The sequence below is a fragment of the Schistocerca serialis genome, chromosome 1 (assembly GCF_023864345.2).
Source record: "Schistocerca serialis cubense isolate TAMUIC-IGC-003099 chromosome 1, iqSchSeri2.2, whole genome shotgun sequence".
In the NCBI taxonomy this organism is placed as follows: Eukaryota; Metazoa; Arthropoda; class Insecta; order Orthoptera; family Acrididae; genus Schistocerca; species Schistocerca serialis.
Window position 1 is genome coordinate 35,947,303 of NC_064638.1, and position 20,829 is coordinate 35,968,131.

Sequence of the window (20,829 nt, forward strand, 5' to 3'; positions counted from 1 at the left end):
GTTAATGACTGTAAGCGGTGATACCATACATCTCTGCTTCAAGCCTACTGAAAATCTACCAAGATAAATATAAAAGACACCCACAAGCTGAAAATCCTATTCAGGTACATGATGAGCTGATGACACGTTCTGTAAAAGGCAGAACTGTCAAATCTTTTAACTGATCTAGATACAGCTCAAAAAGTAGAAAGTCTTGGGAAGTAATTAAAAGTCACAAGCAATGATCCTATAATAAAACCAGAGGAATTCATCTTAATAATGGCAAATGAAACAGCTTATCAACTACTTAAGAACAGTAAAACAGAGGAGAAATCACAAATTACAAAATTGTAAGGGACTGAAACTATGGCAGAACTTGGAGAAGAAGACAGAGTCACAGTCAGAGTTAGTAGGTGCTGGTTATTGAACTGTACTACCTGTGTCATCAGACCATGCCCGTCAGTACTGTGCCAAACTCCATGAGATATCGGCCCAACCTCCTACCAGTTATGACAACTGGTCATTGCCTCTGTTCCAGATTACTGTCTTGCATGACATACTAATGCAGTCTCTATCATGATGCAGCAAGGAGCAGCAGCATTTAAATCCATCCAAAGTAGCTCATCATGGTTCGATCAGCTGGATATCATAGCTATACCCAGTCAGTGTCAACCATAGCTTTGGAGTCCGCACCCTAACTACGATTCCGCTGTCACTACTGCCACTGGGCTGTGATCTACGGGCCTCCGTCTGGTTAGCCATGCCTTGGCAGCCAGCACTCTGCCGTCCTCTCTATGCGACCAGTTGCCACTGCCAGAGTCTACTGGCTGTCCACCGCAGCTCTAGCGCCAATTGTTCTCAATTAAACCTCTGGCCAGCACTGTGGCCTATCACAATGCCTGTCCTCACCACCAGCCACTCGTGCCACAGAGGGCCACATGTGGTGCTGGGACAACACTGTCGATTCAGCCCAGTGTACTGACTACACCCACTCAGTGCACCACCACTCAAGCAGTATGTGTTAACCACTCACTGTGTCTATCTTGCCTGTGCTACAATGCGGGAATATTATGAGAGAATGCCCAGAGGGGAGGGGGGTGTAAGGAGTGAAATTCCTAGAGATGAAGATGAACAGCCAGAGGAAAGTAGGTGGTTCCATGGCTCCACAGCAGCAGCTTTCTGAAGGGAGAAGAGAAGTGAATGGATGGAAGACAGAGCATTGAAGAACTGTCTGAGACCGCAAGACATGTAAGTAGCAGCCTGGTTTTTAAGTTTCAATCGTCATATTCCCTACATCCTTGGGTTTGATGTTTCTCTATTTTTCCCACAATGTCAGGGTTAGATACCATTGTCATGTTCACTAGGGGACTGAGGATCAAACTGTTAACTGCACACAGTGCAGTTTACCTTGGCAGTCTGTTCCATGCACTGAGTTGCATTCTGTATTTGTTAGGTATGTTGACAGAAAGGGTATTATGTCAACAAGGCCAAGTGAGCTCCTGGCTCAAGTGTGGGAAACCATGGGAATCCAAAAACTTTGGTAATTTTTTGTAATGATAGGCTAGAATAGCTATAATATTTTTATTTTAAATATAAACTCTGTGGAGTAGATATTCTGGGACCAGTGAAAATAATAAGAGTAGCATGTATACTAATGATTAAAGACAGGCATCACATAAGATTTAATCCGGCGGTGCACACACCTGGAAACAGCACGGCAGTACACACAGTTGGTCTCACAGACCCTTGCAGTTTCTAACTTTCTGAATTTGCATTTAGATGTATATTATGGAGGGAAGCATTATTAAATGAAGTAATACCATTAAAAATCAGTTTAGTAAATATATTTAAGGGATAAATTTAATATTTTGATCAAAAATATTTACACAAATGGATATACATAAAATTTAGCTTTTATCAAAATAATGCATGTATTCAACCAGATATTTTGTCAATAAAGTCTTGGCACATAGTAACAGAATGTTCAAGGCAAATTTTTTCTTGCAGTTCTTACAAATATATTTTGATTTTCTGTTTTTGCTTCTGCAGTCCACACACCGTCCTTGTGAAGTCGCAGTTGATTCCACATCAGAAATTTTCACACTGCAAAGCTCTCCAATTCTCTCAGTTATCTTCCTTGGCAATATTTTTGACATTACTCTTTGCTGAAGATGATCATGAGAAGCGCAAAAGAAAGCTGCCTCAAAAACTCTCTTCTTCTCAGTTGTTCTTTCTGATTTGAGTTGAAAATAATAGCAGCAATTATCGCAGCTGTGTTCATGATGCTATAAAAAACAACCATTGGCCATCTTCTTGTGTTCCTAGCTACATTATATGTTGCACTCATTCCGTCTACAACATCAACTCCACCCTTAGTAAGGTTATAGAAAGCGATAATTTCTGGGTTTTTTATCATTCCATGTATTTTTGTCAATATTTCCATTGTGATGCATCATTGGCAGTAGTAATACCACTCTATTTCGTTTTGGCACATAAGAGGCTAAGGTGCAATTTTTCTGAAACCCAAACACAGATAACTTTTCTTGTCGGTTTTTAGTGTTAATAAATCCCCTTGGGACTCTTGTTCTTCCTCAGGGTACCAACAATGGTCGTCTCCTTCATAATCAATGTGTTTGCAAGCTCGTAACTTGTAAAATAATTGTCACAAGTTATGTTGCGGCCTGTATTCAGGATAGGTTGGCAAAGTCTCTGAACAAGTTCAGCTGGTCTGTTGTCCTATCTGTAAGGGCCTTCAAGCTGTTGTCCAACATACACCTCCATGTTGAATGTGTAAAACATTCTGGCATCCCTGCTGCAAAAATCTTTACTCCATACTTGTTTGGCTTATTTGGCATGTACTGTCGGAATCTGCATCTTCCATGGAATGCTTCTAGTTTTTCATCATCTGTCATGTATTCAGAAACTGTATAAGCCTTCTGAAAGTTTTCAACAGTTAGACTGAACACCTGTCTTATTGCCGCCATATGATCTGTTTTCTCCCATTCCATTCTCGTTTGTTTATCGTCAAATCTGAGGCATCGAAGCAGAAAACGAAATCTATTTATGCCCATTGTGAGATGAAATATTCCAACTCCTGTGCCATCTGTTCACCACAAATCTTGTAGACTTAGTCGATGGGCATGCATTACACCAGTGTAGTACAATAATCCCAATAAGGCCTTTATTTCAGCTTTATTAGTTTGTTGTGCATCTCTTTTCCTTGAAAAGTTTCCCTGGATACTTTGAATGTACCTATTAGTGCAGTCAACGAGTATGTGTACAATGTTTTCATAAAAAAACAGTTCCCAGCACTGTAGAGGGTTTGCAGCACTTTTCGCAGCACCTTTCACACTTGGTAAATGAGTTATGATGTTATGACAACGTGTGCGGGAGTTCTTTGGCAGAGCACGTGAGTTCCATACTGTTCCATCTTTACTGACAAACAAATCACAGTCAGCACCACAATCACTGTCTTCTGATTCATCACCCGACATTTTTTGTTCAGTGCCACAATCACTTTTCCACTCTGGGTCCTGGATTTCTTCAAAGTCGATTTCTCCATTTTCAGTATCACCAGCGTCACTTTCAGCCATTACTTCTTGAATCAAGTTCCTAATTCTCTCCTCCTGTGCCTCATAAGAACAAGCCATGATGCAGTTACAATGCTTACAACACACTGAATAAGGTACAAAGCACGAAAAAATCTGTTCTACCACTAAACTAAGCAGATACCGCAAATATGTGCGCACATGAATAACCTTGGCGGAGCTAACAATAAACGGGCACCAGTGCATGTGGCTGGCCTGTGAGACCCTAGACCTCTTTGTTGTGAGCTAACCGGAAGTGCTATTGTTGAAATACCAGATACACCATACCAAACGACTCCTATTACATTCACTTAAAGGTACTGAGAAGATAGCTTCTTGGAAACAACTTTCAGAAATCGCATTAATGTGAAAACATTCTCCTTGGTCTGACAGACCACCTGCATGTACTGACAGGTTAAAGTTCTGGCCATTTCAAGAATACTGGGAGATGTCATCTCGATAAATGTGACTTCAGGAGAAATAGTTAACAGTTACTACTTAGTTCATTAAGATAGGTTTAAGCGATGGCACAGTGCTGATAAGTTAGAACAAGAATAAAGACTTGCAAAATTATTTCTTGGTTAGGTTTTACTGTCTCCACATCATGTGGCATTGTTTCAAAACAGCAAAGTGCTGAGATACCACACAGATGTGAAATGGGATGTAGGTGGGAAAATTGTAGGATTATTGTACAGTACAGTTGGGGCTATTATAACACCTGTAGCTGGGTCAGTGTTAATAATTGGATAAATCTCTATAGCAAGAGTAACGAGCTATAGGCATTCGGATAGATTCCCCAGTCACAATGTCTTCAGACAAAGACCAAAGCACGGTTACCATGGATCCCCTACTGTTGTAAATATTTTTTTCCTAATAGCTAAAATATAAAAAAAGGACTGTTGTATCCATGGACCCAACCAACCAACTCGTGCACGTACGCCCTGACCGTGACATCGCTGGCCACAGTTCTTGTCACGGCTGTCGGTGTCTCAGGGAATTACCGCCGACAGAAGAGGTTGCGCCATGGCTGAGCTCAGGTCCGCAGCGCCCTCTGCCTTTTGCATATAAGGAGGAGCGCTGGCCCTGAGATGGACAGTCTATTGTCTATTGTCGATTGTCTATTGCTAGCCTTTCGTGGAGTTTATAGTGGAGCCATTGCAGTGTGATATTTGCTATTGTATTTGACTAGGCTCAGTACACGGATTACTCTTGGATATTACTTGGACTTGTATTGCTGGTGCACGTTTCGTCAGAAATAAAGATAAGTTATCTCTTCATCCTAGCTGGCGCAATTCTTGTCATTAATTATTTTTTGGCCAACAGACATAACTACGTCCTGGTCACTACCCACGCTTTATACAATTTGTGGTGGCTGCCCCAAAAGTACCGCTGAGGACCTCGGGTTTGGGAGCCGTCACAAAAAGGACATTGAGCAAACCACAGAGTTCACAGAGGCCAGTATCGTCGAACAATACGGTAGTGCACAAACCATTCTGTTCACATAAGTCAGATTAGATCCCCACAGGTTAAGTAAGTGTTTAGCCCTTAGTACATGGTATTCTACTTGATATTGTTAGTGATAGGCAGTAAGCAATTAACATTAACTTGTAGAAGATGGTATGAGGAGGAAAACATAAGGAGCAAATCATATCATAGAGCTAGGAAGCCATCCTCATACAGAAGATGATATGAGGAGGAAAACATAAGGAACAAATCAAATCATAGAGCTAGGAAGCCATCATCATACCTGTTCCCTCCCTCATAGTGGAGCCAAAAGCTGCTCATCAATGAGGAACAGAATTAATTGTGAACTCTCTGTGTGAAGTGAAGTGCTAGTAAGGTTGAAAGAACTGTAAACAGTGAAAATGGACCAAGTGATGGCATGATGAAGTTAAAAATGTAAGAGATACACTGGCAGAAAAAAATCACAGTACCAAAAAATAATTAATGTACAGTAATGAAATTTCCGCAATACATATGTCTAGATAACATTCTCAAATGATTAACATTGCAAGATAATGAAAGTGCAAGATAAGCCATTGCAAATGTGAAATGCTGGTATATCAGTAATTGGTGTAACTGCCAGAAGATTAAATTCAAGCATTGTGTTGTAGAGGTGCCAGATGTCACTTTGTGGGATGGCGCTTCCATGCCTGCTATACTTCATTGGTCAATGCAGGGATGGTTAACACTGTCTGTGGATAACACTCTGGAGTTGTTATCCGAAGATGTCTCGTATGTACTCAACTGGAGACAGATCTGGTGGTCAAGGAGGCCAAGGCAACATGTTAGCACTATGTAGAGAATGTTGGGTGACAGCAGCGGTATGTCAGCAAAAGTTATCCTATAGGAAAAACCCCTCAGAATGTTGTTGATGAATGGCAGCACAACAGTTCAAATCACCACTGACATACAAATTTGCAGTCAGGGTGCATGAGATAACCACGAGAATGCTCCTGCTGTCATACAAAATTGCACCCCAGACCAGTGCATCTAGTATGCTGACAGATTTGTTGCAGGTCCTCAACTGGCCTCCTCCTAACCAACAAATGGTTATCACTGGCACCGAGGCAGAACCAGCTGTCATCAGAAAACAAGACGTCTACCCTACCCTCCAATGAGCTCTTGCTTGACACCACTGAAGTTGTAGATGGCAGTGGTTTGGTTTCAGTGAATGCATGCTACAGGACATCTAGCTCAGAACTGTCCTTGAAGTAACCAATTTGCAACAGTTCATTGTGCCACTGTGGTGCCAACTGATGCTCAAATTGCTGCTGCAGATGCAGTATGATGTGCCACAGCCATATGCTGAACACAATGGTATTCCCTCTTGGTAATGCCACACATCTGTCTGGAATCCAGTCTTCTTGTGACCAGATTCTGGTGATCACAGCTGCCAGCAGTCATGTACAGTGGCTGCATTCCTGTCAAGCCTTGCTGTAATATTGCAAAAGGAAAATCCAGCTTATTGTAGTCCTATTAGACAACCTCATTCAAACTCACTGAGATGTTAATAACAGTGTCTTTGTCACTTTAAATGCATTCTTGACTAATAACAACTCACCATGCCCAATCTCAAAGGTAACCAAGGCTCATAACTGTTACAGCGTGTATTTATAGCAAACCTGATCTGCATCCTCACAGTGGTGCTACTAATGCCACTTTCGTGTGACAAGCATGAAATGAATAGAAATCATCTTTCAGTCATAGAAACACCCTGCCAACTTTCATGTATGTTGCACAATGCCTTCTTGATGCTCCAATTTTTTTCCATCAATGTATATCATAATGGCTGTAGTCACAGCAATGCATGCTCCTTCAGACATGCATGCATGCATTGTTCTTGTTAACAACAGAGGCACTGCAATATCATATTTACCCACCAATAACAGGCAGTGACTTTCAATAAAAATATCCTATCCTGTATGGGAATTATGTAATGCATGTACAAGTATAGATTGTAATGCAGAAATGACAATATATGGAAATTTGTGACTGGCTGTGAGTTGTGCACCAATAGCCAAAGCAGTTAAGATGACTGCTCATGTAAAGCGGGAAATCCACATTCGAGTCCCAGTCCAGCACAAATTTTCATTGTCATCATTCCCTTATACAGATGATGTATGCCTGTATTATTTGCAACTGCAAATATATTTCATACATTTCATAAGGGCTGTATTCACAACAGTGCTTGTTCCTTTCAACATGCATGCATGTCTGAAGAAACATTACACTGGCCTTCTTAACAACACAGCCACTGCAATATTGTAATGAAATGTAAAATGCAAATACATGTAAATGAATTAGTACCTACGTTGCAGCAAAAATTTCAATGGAAATCTGGGAGTGGATTTTTTTCTTAGGAAAGAAAGATTGTAAGGGACTAAAAATATAGCAGAATTTGGAATGGAAGATTGATCCAAGAGATCAGCCAGTGCTGATCATTGAACTGCATGATCAGCAGAAGTGACTGCTCCTGCATCAACATACCACACATGCCGACACCAGTTCAGTCTCCAGGAAGTAGTATAGCCTGAGCCACTGCTGCTTATAGTAGCCGATCATTGCCTCTGCTCCAGATAATGCAACCACCACCGTGAAGCCAGGGGGAGAAGCAGCATTCAAAACTCACCCAAGCCAGTTCATCATGATTCAACCATCAGGAAAACATAGCTGCACTCAACGTGTTGGCCACAGCCTTGGAGTCTTCACCGTAACTATGTCACCACTGGGCTGTGATCCACAGGCCTCTGCCTGACTGCCCATGCCCTAACACCCAACATTCTTCTGTCACTTCTACAACACCGCTCGCCATTGCCATAGCCCACCAGCTGCTCACTGCTGTTGTCCAGCAAGAGTTCTGAGCCAGCCTCTGGGCATCATAGCAACCTATTACAATGCCTGTCAACACCACCAGCTACTCATGCTGCAGGCAGACATTGTGGTATCCACCACTATTAAATCTCCACACTGAGCAGTGGCACACTCCATTATGCATGGCCGAGAACTCATCATTGGCAGCTCTTCTCCATGCACAGCCCACTGCTAGCATTGCAGTCCACCTTTGTGCACACACTTGGACACTCAGAACACACAGTGATTGGCCACCCTGAACATACAGTGACCCCAGACACCAGCTCCATTACTATGGAGCCTTATTTAACAATGACACCAATGTCTACAAGCCAGTTCTCATCGTACTATGTTCTACTCCACAACTCAGAAGTACTATGCTGCAGTGGACTGTTTCATCTCTTGGACTGATGTATCTGTTGCTCGATGTTGGCTTGGCTGCACTATGGACATAGAATTTAGCTGCTATACTGCAACTTGAACTTCAACATTCACTAGGTTTAGTATGTCAATGAAATTGTGATTTCTTCCCGAATTCCACATTCCACTTGCACTTCCTGGCCATTGCTATAACCACCATCAATTTATATTATTTTCATAAAGTGTTTACCTAACACTTGGCACTTGGTGGCAGAATTATTTGTATCAGTTTGTGTTAGTAAACTGTGGAACTGTGAGATATAACTGGTTATAACAGCCACATGTGATGCTGGGCCAACACTGTCAATTCAACCCAGTATACTGACTACACCAGCTCAGTGCACCACTATCTGAGCAGCATGTGTCAACTGCTTCCTGCATCTACCTTGCCTGCTGCTACAATGTGCCAGAGATGAAGGGTGCAGCTGAATCTGTGCTCAAGCTGAATAAATTAACAAAGAAATACTAAAGAAGTTACTGGACCTTCATCAGGGCCTCCTCCTGCTGCACATCTGCATCCATCTTTAGCCAGCAAACAACCATCCACACACCCAGCCATCCCTGCTATTACTTTATAAAAATTACCACAATACATGGAAGAAAATAACTTTTTGAGGTTGCTTTGCACAGCAACAGTGTTGGTAAGGGCTGCAAAACAAACGAAAAGTATCAGAGCTGCAGGACAGATGATATAAGAACAAAGCAGCCAAAGCATTTTGGAACAGAGACTCTAAAGCAGCCAACGCATTTTGGACCAGAGACTCTAAAGTGGTTGGTTAAATTTATTAATTAATGTTCTGAATCTGCCCACATACCTAAACTGTAAGGAAAAGTGTGGGTCTTAATTACTTTCAAGCTGGGGAAAGAATCTACAGATCCAAGGAATTTTCACTGGTTCTCTCTTTTGTGCCACCTACAGATAGACTTCGAGAGGATGATACAGCCTAGGATTTCAAGTACAAATTAAAAGATCATTCCAGGGCAAGCTCACTAAGACCAAGGCAGGAAATATTATGACCTGAAAAACCTCAAGCTCATTCCTGTAAAGACTGAAGTATGTGAAAACTGAAAACTAGGTGGAGAAGATCAGAAACCCATCACTGAGGCATTGCATACTATCTGAGAATTAGTCCGGATTGCACCCAATATTTTAGAGCACACAGTGAGGGTTTGAAAGGAAAAATCAGCTGCAGAAACAACATCTTGGGAAATCTGACAAATTCTGTGTGGGGAGCAAATCCCAACCTTCTCTGGTAAACTGTGTTGGGATCTTTTTTTGTGGGAGAGTAGGGGACACCAGTTTGGAGTGTCAGTCCATAGCATGTACGTGAACATAGCCTTAAATGAGTCAGCCCACTTAGTTACAGAGTGCCTTAGATCAACCCCAGTCCCAAAAATCTACTCTTTGGTCGGTGTTGCATCTCCATCCATAACATTAGAGTGCTGGGAGGAACGGAATGGAACAAGCAAATTGAAAACCCAAAACATTTGTGGTACTCATCCCATATAAGTGGCGGCCCCAGCTCCTAGCAGCCAGTCGTCGACTCACCTCGGAAGATGTTCTCCGTACTTGAGAATGAAACGTCAGGGAGAAGAAGTTCTACAGATCGACCACGGCAACTTAGCCCAGAAGTGTTTACTGATTTGTGGTACTACTATACATCATCAGCATCCTGCCTTAAATATAGGAAAAGTTTTTTATGTTGAACATTATTATTAGATGTCAAGCCTGATCCAGTTTTAGACATGTTTTGATGTGGCAACAAAGTACTCCTAAGAAAGAGTGCTTCACTCAAAGGGAAGAAATCAGCTGTGGTACTGACCCTATACTACTTGGAGAACCCTTAATAGATCAAGAACAGGAGTCTCAAGGTATAGAATAAATTTGGTATCATGGATATGAGGAGGGGTTACATGCAGCTGAGCAGTGGTCCAACCACCTAATCATCTACTATTATGGATGGATCCTGTATCCAGAAAGATGTCTTAAAAGCCACTATCAAATACTTTAAGGTTGCAAATTCTGGAGAGAAAATGTGATGTCTCTCTCCCAGACATGGAGTTAAAATAATCAGCGTACATGTGGTAAGATTGAGTAAGTGGAAGCAGCAGCTTTTGTTGAAATATTGAATTTTTTGGGCTCTTGGTATTATGTTCATTTGTAGCCTTTATAAGCACAAATTGAATATAGCCATTAAGTAACAGTTATTTGCGATTACAGCCTACAGAATTAGTTTATGGCAGTTTTAAATTTATATCTTGACTTGTTCTACATATCAGAATGTTCTTTCACATAACCAAATGCTTGCACAAACAAATGAATGAATGAACTGTGATCTTAATGAGCTTACACTTTGTCATTCTTTCTTGGGAAACTGGTTTTGGAATACATATTTCAGACAGATTTCTGTTTCTGTATTCGAACAGAACATTGTACAACTTCATCATCATCTTGGACAGTTTCTAGCCTCTGGCCGACTCTGTTTGGAACATAAGCCTCTCAATCACCTTCTTTCTTGCCACTATCTCTCTGTCTTCACCTTGGTCTAGTCTTTTCCTTTCTTCTGGATGCATTCCCCTACTCCTTTCAGCCATCTGTCTCTCAGTCTTCCTCTTGGTCTCTTTTATTCCAGTTTCATCTCGTATAACCTCCTGGGTATCCTCTTCTCCTTCATTCACTTATCTGCCCATGCCATCTCAGCCTTGATTTCTCTATCTCTTCCTGTAGTGGTTCTATGTTCATTAACACTCTGATCCTCTCATTTCTTAACCTGTCTATCTTTGTCGCTCCAATACTGTTCCTCAAGAATTTCATCTCCCTAGCTTGTACTTTGCTTTTCTCTCTTCCTTTCATAACCCAGGGTTTGGATGCATATGTCAGGATCAGCACATAGTGTGACCAGTATATAACCTTTTCACTGATTTGGCATACATCCTTGCTCCGTGGCAGGCTTCTGACATTGTTCCAAAATGCTTCTGATTTTCTCCCACTTGGAATTAACATGAAACATTTTTTTTAAAGGTACAAATTCCACATAACAATCAACTGAATACAGCATGAATAATATTTAACTTGAAGATGCTGAAAAAATAATAACCTATATATCTCAGATCGTGGTTACCTGATTTTGATGTCTTCGTTGTTCATTTTCAATTTCAGCTCTTTCCACCTCAAGTATAACAGGAATGAAAAGAAGTATAGATGTGCTAAAAAACAACCATGCTGCAGTTCGTCCAAAATTATAAAACGCTGCAATAAGAAAGGACAGCTAATTATTTTCATGAGACACAAACTTCTTTGATTTTATAGATATATTATTATTACTTCTTGCAGCAAATTAAGAGGCAAAATAATATTAAGAAAATCAATAAACATACCTTTAAATGCATTGCAAGTCTGAGTAAACACTACATAAGAAACATTACGAAAACTTTCTGGGAACAATAACCACAATTTTTGTATTAAAGTTTGGTTTCCATCCTGCAAGTATAAAGATATAATTCAGTCAGGTAAAGAAGCATTAAGTGCACTGTTAAATGTAGCAGTTACTGATGAGCACAATAATAGATACATACACTCAAACCATATTCTCCAGAAAATGTGTAAAAAACCTGAACATATTAACTTATGGGCTACAAAAGCACCAACTAAAGTAGCTAATAATGCATACTATGATTCAAAGCCAGCACTCAAGTCTTTGTAATTGAATTAAGTCAGTTAATTAACAAAAATGTATTTGAGTGCAAACTCTAATCTCTTGCTTAAGAACAGTTACTAAATGCACTACCATCACAGCCATTTCAGCGGCCAATGGAAATAATACTGTTGCTACTCCTTCATCTCTCAGAAATAGGAAAAATCAAAAATTGGAAAATCCAGGATGGAATGTAACAATATTATGAAAAGGATAGTTGCTGACTCGCAGATAGGCACAACAAAAAGACTGTCACACAATAAGCTTTTGGCCAACAAGGCCTTTGTCAAAAACACACACACACACACACACACACACAATCAACTCACACATAGCTTAAATGACACCTACATTCTCACTTGTCACAAATATTTCTGAATATGTCAAGATTTCTGACTTTGTAGATAGGCAGGAACCTAAGAGAACAGCTTAAATTGCTGTGAATGAAATGAGCAGATCATATTTACAGTCTTACTTGTCACAAATATTTAGCTGTGACCAAACCCTTAATCTGGTGGTCAAGACAAAGATTGCACTACACAGCAAGTGAGTGTTGTCATATGACTAATAACAGATTGCAGGCGAATGGAGGGATATCACATAGGTTATTGTTTCAAGCTAAGCTTTCTCTAATAATAAGTCCAAGCAGGGAAACTTTGTCACATTTTGAATAACAATTGTGGAATCCTTCACTATTGACTCCATAGTCTATTGTGGTATGGTGTCTTATTTTGGGGTAATTCAAGTCTGGCAAACCAGTCATTCATTATTCAAAAACGAGCATTAAGAATAATGAAAGGGGCTGCACCAAGAGAGCCCTGCAGGGAAATTTTCAAAGAATTTCAAATAATGTCGCTTCCATCTTTATATATCTACGAAAGTATCTGCTTTTTCAAATCTCACCCCCAATTTTCTTCCTTAGATAGTGAGTGCCATGGCTACCCAACAAGGCACAGGAATGATTTCCACAGAGAAACACACAAAACAGCCCAATATCACAAAAGTGCAATATATCACCCCAAAATCCTTTTTAGTGCTGTTCTCTTCAGCATCAAAAAAATAGAAAAGTTTTATATTTTACAGAGTACGTGGATTTTCAGAACATAGTGGTCAATGATAATTATAATTCATATTTGAACAAATGTATGAAAATGGTCTGCCTGTACTCACTATAATTAATTAATTATTGTTTGTTCTATTATTCTCTACTAGAGTGATCAATGATAATGATAAGTCATATCTGAAAAACAAATGTATGAAATAGTATGCACCGTAAATAATTAATTATTGTTTGTTTTGTTATTATCTACTATACGCTGCATGAGATATATATTTATATATGTTTTACCACCGTTGGCCTGTGCTATTAATTTACAGTATAATTACAAACTCATATAATGTAACATGACAACTCCTATATCATTGTATATGATAAAATGAATGCTCAATGAATGAATGAATGAATTATGTCTCTAAGACACACTGCTACTACTTGCAAGAAAAGCAAATGAGACATGTCCATCCATCTCGGATTTTCGCTCAGTATCGTTTCATATCATCAGTACTCAGTTATTGGTGAAGTATGATACTTAGTCGTAGGCAATGTGTGATAGATTCGTGCCAGCAGCAGGCTTATAAACTATGTATGTGTTCCGACATGTGTAAATAAAATGACTATGTCCTTCATAAGGAAGTTATGGATTTGACATGGAAAACTGAGATAGCCGCAAAAGAAATGAAAGTTTCCTTTTTACTTGGAAATTTAATAAGAATGATACAGATATTTCTATTTACAGAGCCACAGTCGTCAGGAGGGGGTATTTCTGACACTTTGTTCGTTGTCAAATGTCGTCCAATTGAGGTTAAAATCGTAATATTTAATTGTAAGTACATAGATAAAATCTATGTGGCTGTACGTGGCGGCGGTGGCCTGTAGTGGGAACGATTCACGTTTCCAACTTACGGCAGGAGCCATCTGAATGGAGAGGCCAGCTGGGGTACAGCAATGTAGCTGACCTGACCGTGTCCCCCTTCAGAGAGCTGAATAGCGAACTAATACTTAGTATGTGTTGGACAGCCCTCGTGATCACATGTGTTCTCTGTAGAAATTTGAGAATATTCAATATGAACGTGTCTTTGTGCTGGACCGTCATTCCCTCACACATAAATTGTTTGGTTGACTGCTTTTGCAGATTTCCCGTCTTTATTTGGTTTAGACAACATCGATTGTGGTGTGTGCTGTGTGCATCTAGATGATGGAGGAAGGGTGGAAGACAGGTCTGCCGATTCTCTAACTCGACAAACACCTTTGTTGACTTTGTAAAGGACAAGGGAGATTTGGAATCTGTTATATCATTGACATAGCTATTCGCGAGTATAACTACCAGTTGCCTCTATTTTTTCGAGTTTTCACGTAAAGCTCTTCACAGACGAGATAAGTTTCTAGATACTCAGTGGTTTGCAGCATGTTCCACATCGCTGCACCTTGCTAAAGTTTCAGGTTTTTAGAAATATAATTTCCTGTCTTGATGTTCGAATTAGCCTATACTGTGCTAGCGATAGGTAGTGTACTGCTATGTGCTTGATATCCAGAACTATCTCGCAAGTGGTATGATATTCTGACAAACCATGTGAAAATACAATAGTTCTTGTAATCCCAGAGTATGGAGATGGGTGAAGAAAGCAAGCAGGTCGGGGCAAGAAATAGTAACATCTTTGTGTCTATGGAGGGCGCTCTGGTCGCACGTCGAGCCAGCATGTGTGCGGGGGCACTTTCCTCATGATAGAGGACTATGGTGGATGACTGCCCAACCTTGCGGAAAATATCTAGTGCTGCAGGAATATACACGAGGTGCAATCCAAAATTTTTGGGACTGGTGCTGCCATCTAGAAAGTACGAGAGGTAGATCTTTGCACTGCCAGGTGGTGAGATCTGCATATCTGATGAGTCAGTGTGCGGAGTGGCATTCAGCTTGGAGGAAGTGTTGCGTGTCCATAGTGATTTCTGTAGTACTCTGTATTTGGTGTGTGCCGATTTTACGATGGATCCGTGAATAGAACAGTGTGTGTGTATCAAACTCTGTGCGAACCTCGGGAAAAGTGCTACAGATACCCTTGCTGGATTTACGGTTATGACCCAAAGGCAAAGCAACAATCGTCCCAGTGGAAGACAGCGAGACAGCGAAGTAAAGAGCAAGATCATCGTTTTCTTTGATACCAAGGGAATTGTGCACAGAGAATTCATCCCACCCAACCAAACAGTGAATTCCGCATACTACTGTGATGTTTTGCGATGGCTCCATGAAAAAATGTGGAGACGACTGCCCGACTTTGGCATCAAGTGAACTGGCTGCTGCACCCTGACAATGCGTCCTGTCACACATCCTTGCTCACCAGAAACTTTTTGGCAAAAAACAACATGGCGGTTGAACCCCCACCCACTGTACTCGCCAGATTTGGCACCTTGCTATTCCCAAAACTGAAACTCAAGTTGAAAGGCCGTCGGTTCGACACTACAGAGGATTTTAAGAAACATTGCTGGTGGTGATAAACACCCTCAAAGAACAGGACTTCCAGAAAACATTTGACCAGTGGCAGAAGCGCTGGGACTGGTGTGTACATGCGGATGGGAACTACTTCCACTGTGATGGTGACCACAAGTCCAAAGGTAAGGTTTTCATCTGATGGCAGCGCCAGTCCCAAAAATTTTGGATAGCACCTCGTACAGTGTACGTGCTTATGTTCTCATTTGGGATTTGTCTGTCTTCGCAGTGTACAAGTGTCTGGTGGTCGATAGCTATATGCAGGATGCAGAAATAATGATTTTGTATGGCGCAGGATATAAACTGTGTGTTTACTACATCAATTTGGTATGTTGTGATATAGCTCGGTTTCATGCTGAAAAGTTTGAGCTTTCCTCAACAGTAACAGAGCTGTGTAACTGAGAAAGTATCTTTCCATATTTCATTATCTACAGATCACTTTTTTACAGTTTAACTGCCAGTGAAAGATGGCTGCTGTACGTTTCTTTTTCGATCTGTATAAAATAGGTTTGCCCCCGAAAATCTCGGAAATGACAGAAGTGCTCCCACACCAGCAGCAGTAGCAGCAGTTTGTCGGGTAAATTCAGTAAGAGCCAATCAGAATGCTCCATTCATTCACAAGACATCCTTTGTATGGGGCATGGGAGCCTCTAATGACTGGTTCAAACAAGATGGGGGCAAGGTATCTACAGAAGGTTCTGACAGTAATGTGATATCTTTTTTGTTTGAGTGTTCAAAGACAGGTTCAAACAGGCCCTCCATCTCTGGCGGGATGCTGTCTGTTATCTGCCATTGTAGCTTTATAGCATCACCAAACCAGCTGCTGTAGAACACCAAAAAGTCTAGCCATTTTTCTCATCTGTAGGACAGTGCTTGGAATTCTGTTTGCGTAATTGTTCTGATTTTCCCGCCTATGCTTAGACAGTGCCTTGAGAAGTGAGGAAAAAAATAATGTCTCTGGTTCCAGCAGCAGCAAATACAAGTAAGACCACTCAGCATTTCAGAAAAGTGGTGAACATCACAGCAGCTGTAGGACTCAGAAAGAGTTCTCTCTCTCTCTCTCTCTCTCTCTCTCTCTCTCTCTCTCTCTCTCTCTGGCAGTGCCTTCAAACAAGCAGCTACAACTCGAAAACTCTTGAGCGTCATGTGTTTAGAGTTACACAGGTATTTATTTCGGCTTCCCAGTATCGTCGTTTTGACATGTAAAACCAGATCTTGCAGCTGATATCAGCTTCGGGATCTGTTTCCCCCAAAACTATGTGATGTGTCTCAGGGAAATTTCACAAGTGTGTCGTGGTCTTTCTAGAGTCCATATTCGAGTGTGGCAGTATACAACGCGATATTGAAGCAAACTACTGTGCATCAGTCTTTCTAAGTGTATTACAGACGTATTCAGTTGGATTTAGTAACACCTGAAGCAGTTCGTGATCGAAAACAAGTGTACTTCCCACAAAAGCATGTGAAGTGTCTATGGGATGGTTTCACGACTGTATCGCTATCTTTTTCTCTTCGATTCGACGTTCAAGTATGGCGGTGGCGGTATTCTTCAGAATGAAACGTGTAATTGTTGAAGTATTCTCACATGACCTGCAAAGCTCAATCTCTTTGTGCGATGGTACATTTAGTTCGTGTGATATCTTCGAGTTAAGTATGTGACAATATTCCACAACAACAGATGTAATAACTCCTGAAGCAATTAGTGTTCAATGACAAAGGGTATCCATTCGGTGGGGACGTTAAGGATGAGGAAGGCAGTGGGTATTTACAATGCAGCAGGAAATGCTTAGCGGCTACCATGTGACCGTGCCATAAGCCGGCGTTCATCCTGTCTGTGGCGTGAGTCGGCATGGAGACTCGGGGCAGTGAGTCTGGTGCTTTGCCGCTAACAGCGGGGCACGGAGACCCCGGAGTGAACATCTTGCATCTTACACTTCGGAAGACTAACGGACGGGACTTTTATCGATCGATCTACATTTACAGCACACGCAATTATCACTATGAGTTGTGAACCGTAATTTAGCCCATATTCGTCTTCACCAAATACCAATGCTATCAACACTGTACTCAGATGCTAATATACTCCTCCTCCTCCTCCAGTACAGACATCTCGTCTGTTGAAAACAGTATACAATTATGTCTGTCCTTCCAGTCCAGCAGCTAGATACAGACTGAGTCCTTTTCTGCCATTTTTCTCCAGACCACCATCTTGTATTACGACATGGGAGGGGAGAGGGAGAGGAACGACAGTGCGCTATGGTGGCAGCTTGCAAACTAGGTCAGTTGGACTCTGGAGCTCATGGTGAACACACTGGATGGAGCTACTGTCTATGATAATTCAAATTGTTTAAATAAACAATGCATGCAAAATAAAGACTTGCATCCATCCTGTCCAGTAGCTCAGCACAGATTGAGTCCTTATCCCACCATTTTCCAAATGGCAGAGGGAGGGGAGACAGGGTGAGGAGGGGGAGTGGAGGGGGGAGGGGGGAGGTTAGTGGAAGTAGCGCAATTGACCTATTTTCCCACCAAAATTTGAACTTGCCACCATGACATCATTGCAATGTTGCCACATCCATAGCCTCCATCTAGGATCTGCCATCTTGAACAAATCTGGAAACAATGCAATGTAGGGTAGAACACTGCTTGCCCTACTACTCACATGGCATGCTTTTTGAGAACTCTAACTTTGCCATGTGTACCCTACCACTGTGTACCACTTTTAATTGGAATTGTAGCATAGACAGAAAACTAGAAAGGCACAGGCTTTTCGAAACTGGCAATTCACCATATTGGTAGGACTGACTTTCCTTTACAATACACTTGTTTTGTATTATCAGTTGCAATGGTAATGTGTCTTTTCTAGATTGAAATGACCCTGTAGTGAAGCCAATTATCTGTAACACTTTTCTTTCCAGAAGTCCTAGGCCAGCACAGTATGCTAGCGTTTGTGAAGTTTTGAATGTAGGAGAGGAGTATTGACAGAACTGAATCTATAAGAGTGGATGTCGAATCGATTCTGGATACTTTGTTGTTAAGAACCTTACTTATAAAATGCAACGTCCCGCGATTAAGTCTTATCTTGGCCGAAGATTTTGGATGAGCTGAAACTTCCAATACTTCTTTCACCCTAGTCTAGGCCTTGGATTATGCTACTGAGCAATATGTAGCGACATCTGAGATTTCGTACTGTATTCATATTCGTTGGCCTCGTCAATTCACAATCGAACGGTCACCTCGGGCCACGGTACAGAACAATCCTTCACATTCCCCTCCACCCCCACCCAAAAAAAAAAAAAAAAAATAAAAGAAAAAAAGAGTTGTGAAAAATATTATATTTTCCCGTATATGCCACATCACTACGTCACGAAACGAATGCGACATCGGTAGCAGCGCCTGTTTTAAGCCCAAGCAACATAAGCCGCCACTTGCGCCAAGCTGTGGCGCCACGAGTGTCACAATTAACAGCAAGCGGTTTGAGCGCAGTGCCAGGATGAGAGGGGCGGTAGCGTCGTATCACAATGAGTAGAGGAAACTTACATGGTGAAAGTGTAGGAGGAAGGGGGCGACAAATGATGAACCACTCGTGTCGAGAAATGTTCTCGAACCGGCCCTGGTATTAAGAGAACCGATAACAATCTCCATTGCGATTTAGGTAATAGCATTCTTTTTACTATAAATTGCAATTTAATGCTTTGCGCACTTCGAAGTAAATAAGTATGTACTGCATATGTAACAATCACTTTCTTAAATTGCTCCTTCATGGTTCATACATGCAATTGTGCCGCTTTTATATGCCGATAGCGGTAAACATTTTCTACTGACGTTACAATATCTTTGCTGTTTAGTACATATTGAGGATACAAGAGCGGGCTGTTTATATGAGCTTTTTGTTTCCCACATTGGACGAATCTGTTCTACAGAATGCAAGAGACCATACTGAACAGTGGTTACAATTTATTTGTGCCAGGAGGCTGCATACAGAGTTTCAGATTGAGTTTTTGTGTTCGTTGTTTTGGTTAGGTCCCAGGACAACAATGATTATGGTGAATCGGATATCTAGATTTTGGAGTAACGATGACAATTTGCTGCAAGCCCTAGTATTGTTTGAAGGACTCAGACACGCCTGCCATTCCAAATACCTTAAATCGTACGTATCCTACTTATTAGCCCCTATAATGTGTACAGTCTTGTTCAAACATATTCAGTTGGCCTTTCTTAAACGTGTGCTCTAATATTATTTTGCGGTTATCAGATCAGTGTTATACTGTGAACGACGTTCGATACACGTGTTACAATCACTATTAGTTCTCGATTTTTCGTATCTTTGTTTCAACTCAATTCTAAACGCAGTCATATCTAGGAGATCTCTTTTCAATACTTCTTAACAGAAGCACCGAATAACTTCTCACCAAGTTTGAAAGTATGGAAAACTAGTTTTCAAATGGCTGCCTTTATTGTCTAACCTTCTATCGGTATCAAAACATGCAGTTCAGCCATAATAGAGTATGGATTTGATAAAGTGGTGATGAACGTACCGTATACGACCCGAAACCGATTATGCCGTTAAAGATGAAGGCAATCATACGACCCGAAACCGATTATGCCGTTAAAGATGGGGGCAATCTGCCGTTAAAGATGAAGGCAATCAAAGTACTGTAATTACCCGTTCGATAAAACAATTTTTCGATACGCACGTACATCACTACATTGACATGATGAAGAAATTAAAAGTTCGCAGTAAGTGCTGAGTAACACACAAATTACATCACCTGAGGGGCTATCAAATATTTTGTCTGCTATACCGTACCTCGATGGTTTCAGGTTCATCTTTCTCATATTCCTCGATGTCAGCCATGAGAAATTAGTCTAGTGGAAATAACAACTTTCCTTCTTTCTGTGAAAGAGGTGTGCAAAATTCTCAGCGCGAAATTCTATTTCAGTATAAAAAATGACAAAGATCATACATAACTACAATATAGAGCACACTGATGGAATATTACAAAAGATCTCGACAAACATTTAACTTCTTTTTAACGTCGCTCTGTAAAAGTGACATACATACATGAAGTCTTATACTGCAGAATAATGAAAGAAAATTTTGCGGAATCAATAATAATGCGAAAATATTGCACCGATACTTACATAGCGCCATAGTCATTAATGTCTAACAGCAGAAATTTATAGAATCTATCGGCAATATCCGAATATACGTACCTCAAATTTCAGTAGAGAAAGAAAGCAGCGAAATCGGCT

At 40.9% G+C, this 20,829-nt stretch overlaps 1 protein-coding gene and 1 long non-coding RNA gene across 3 annotated transcripts in view; one reads left to right on the plus strand and one right to left on the minus strand.

Annotated features, from left to right (window-relative positions):
• LOC126461210 (uncharacterized) overlaps positions 1-20,829 on the minus strand; it is a 168,190-nt gene that overhangs the window by 84,957 nt on the left and 62,404 nt on the right. For both annotated transcript variants that reach the window (XM_050095978.1, XM_050095979.1), the window contains 2 exons: positions 11,718-11,820; positions 11,462-11,589 (listed from right to left, as the gene is read on the minus strand). In XM_050095978.1, coding sequence (XP_049951935.1) covers positions 11,462-11,589; positions 11,718-11,820 — 231 coding nt within the window. The remainder of the gene's footprint in view (positions 1-11,461; positions 11,590-11,717; positions 11,821-20,829) is intronic.
• The window catches only part of LOC126461236 (uncharacterized), a 52,989-nt gene that overhangs the window by 30,551 nt on the left and 1,609 nt on the right, over positions 1-20,829 (plus strand). Inside the window, exon 2 of the long non-coding RNA XR_007585946.1 lies at positions 4,890-5,042. This is a non-coding gene — a long non-coding RNA (uncharacterized LOC126461236). The remainder of the gene's footprint in view (positions 1-4,889; positions 5,043-20,829) is intronic.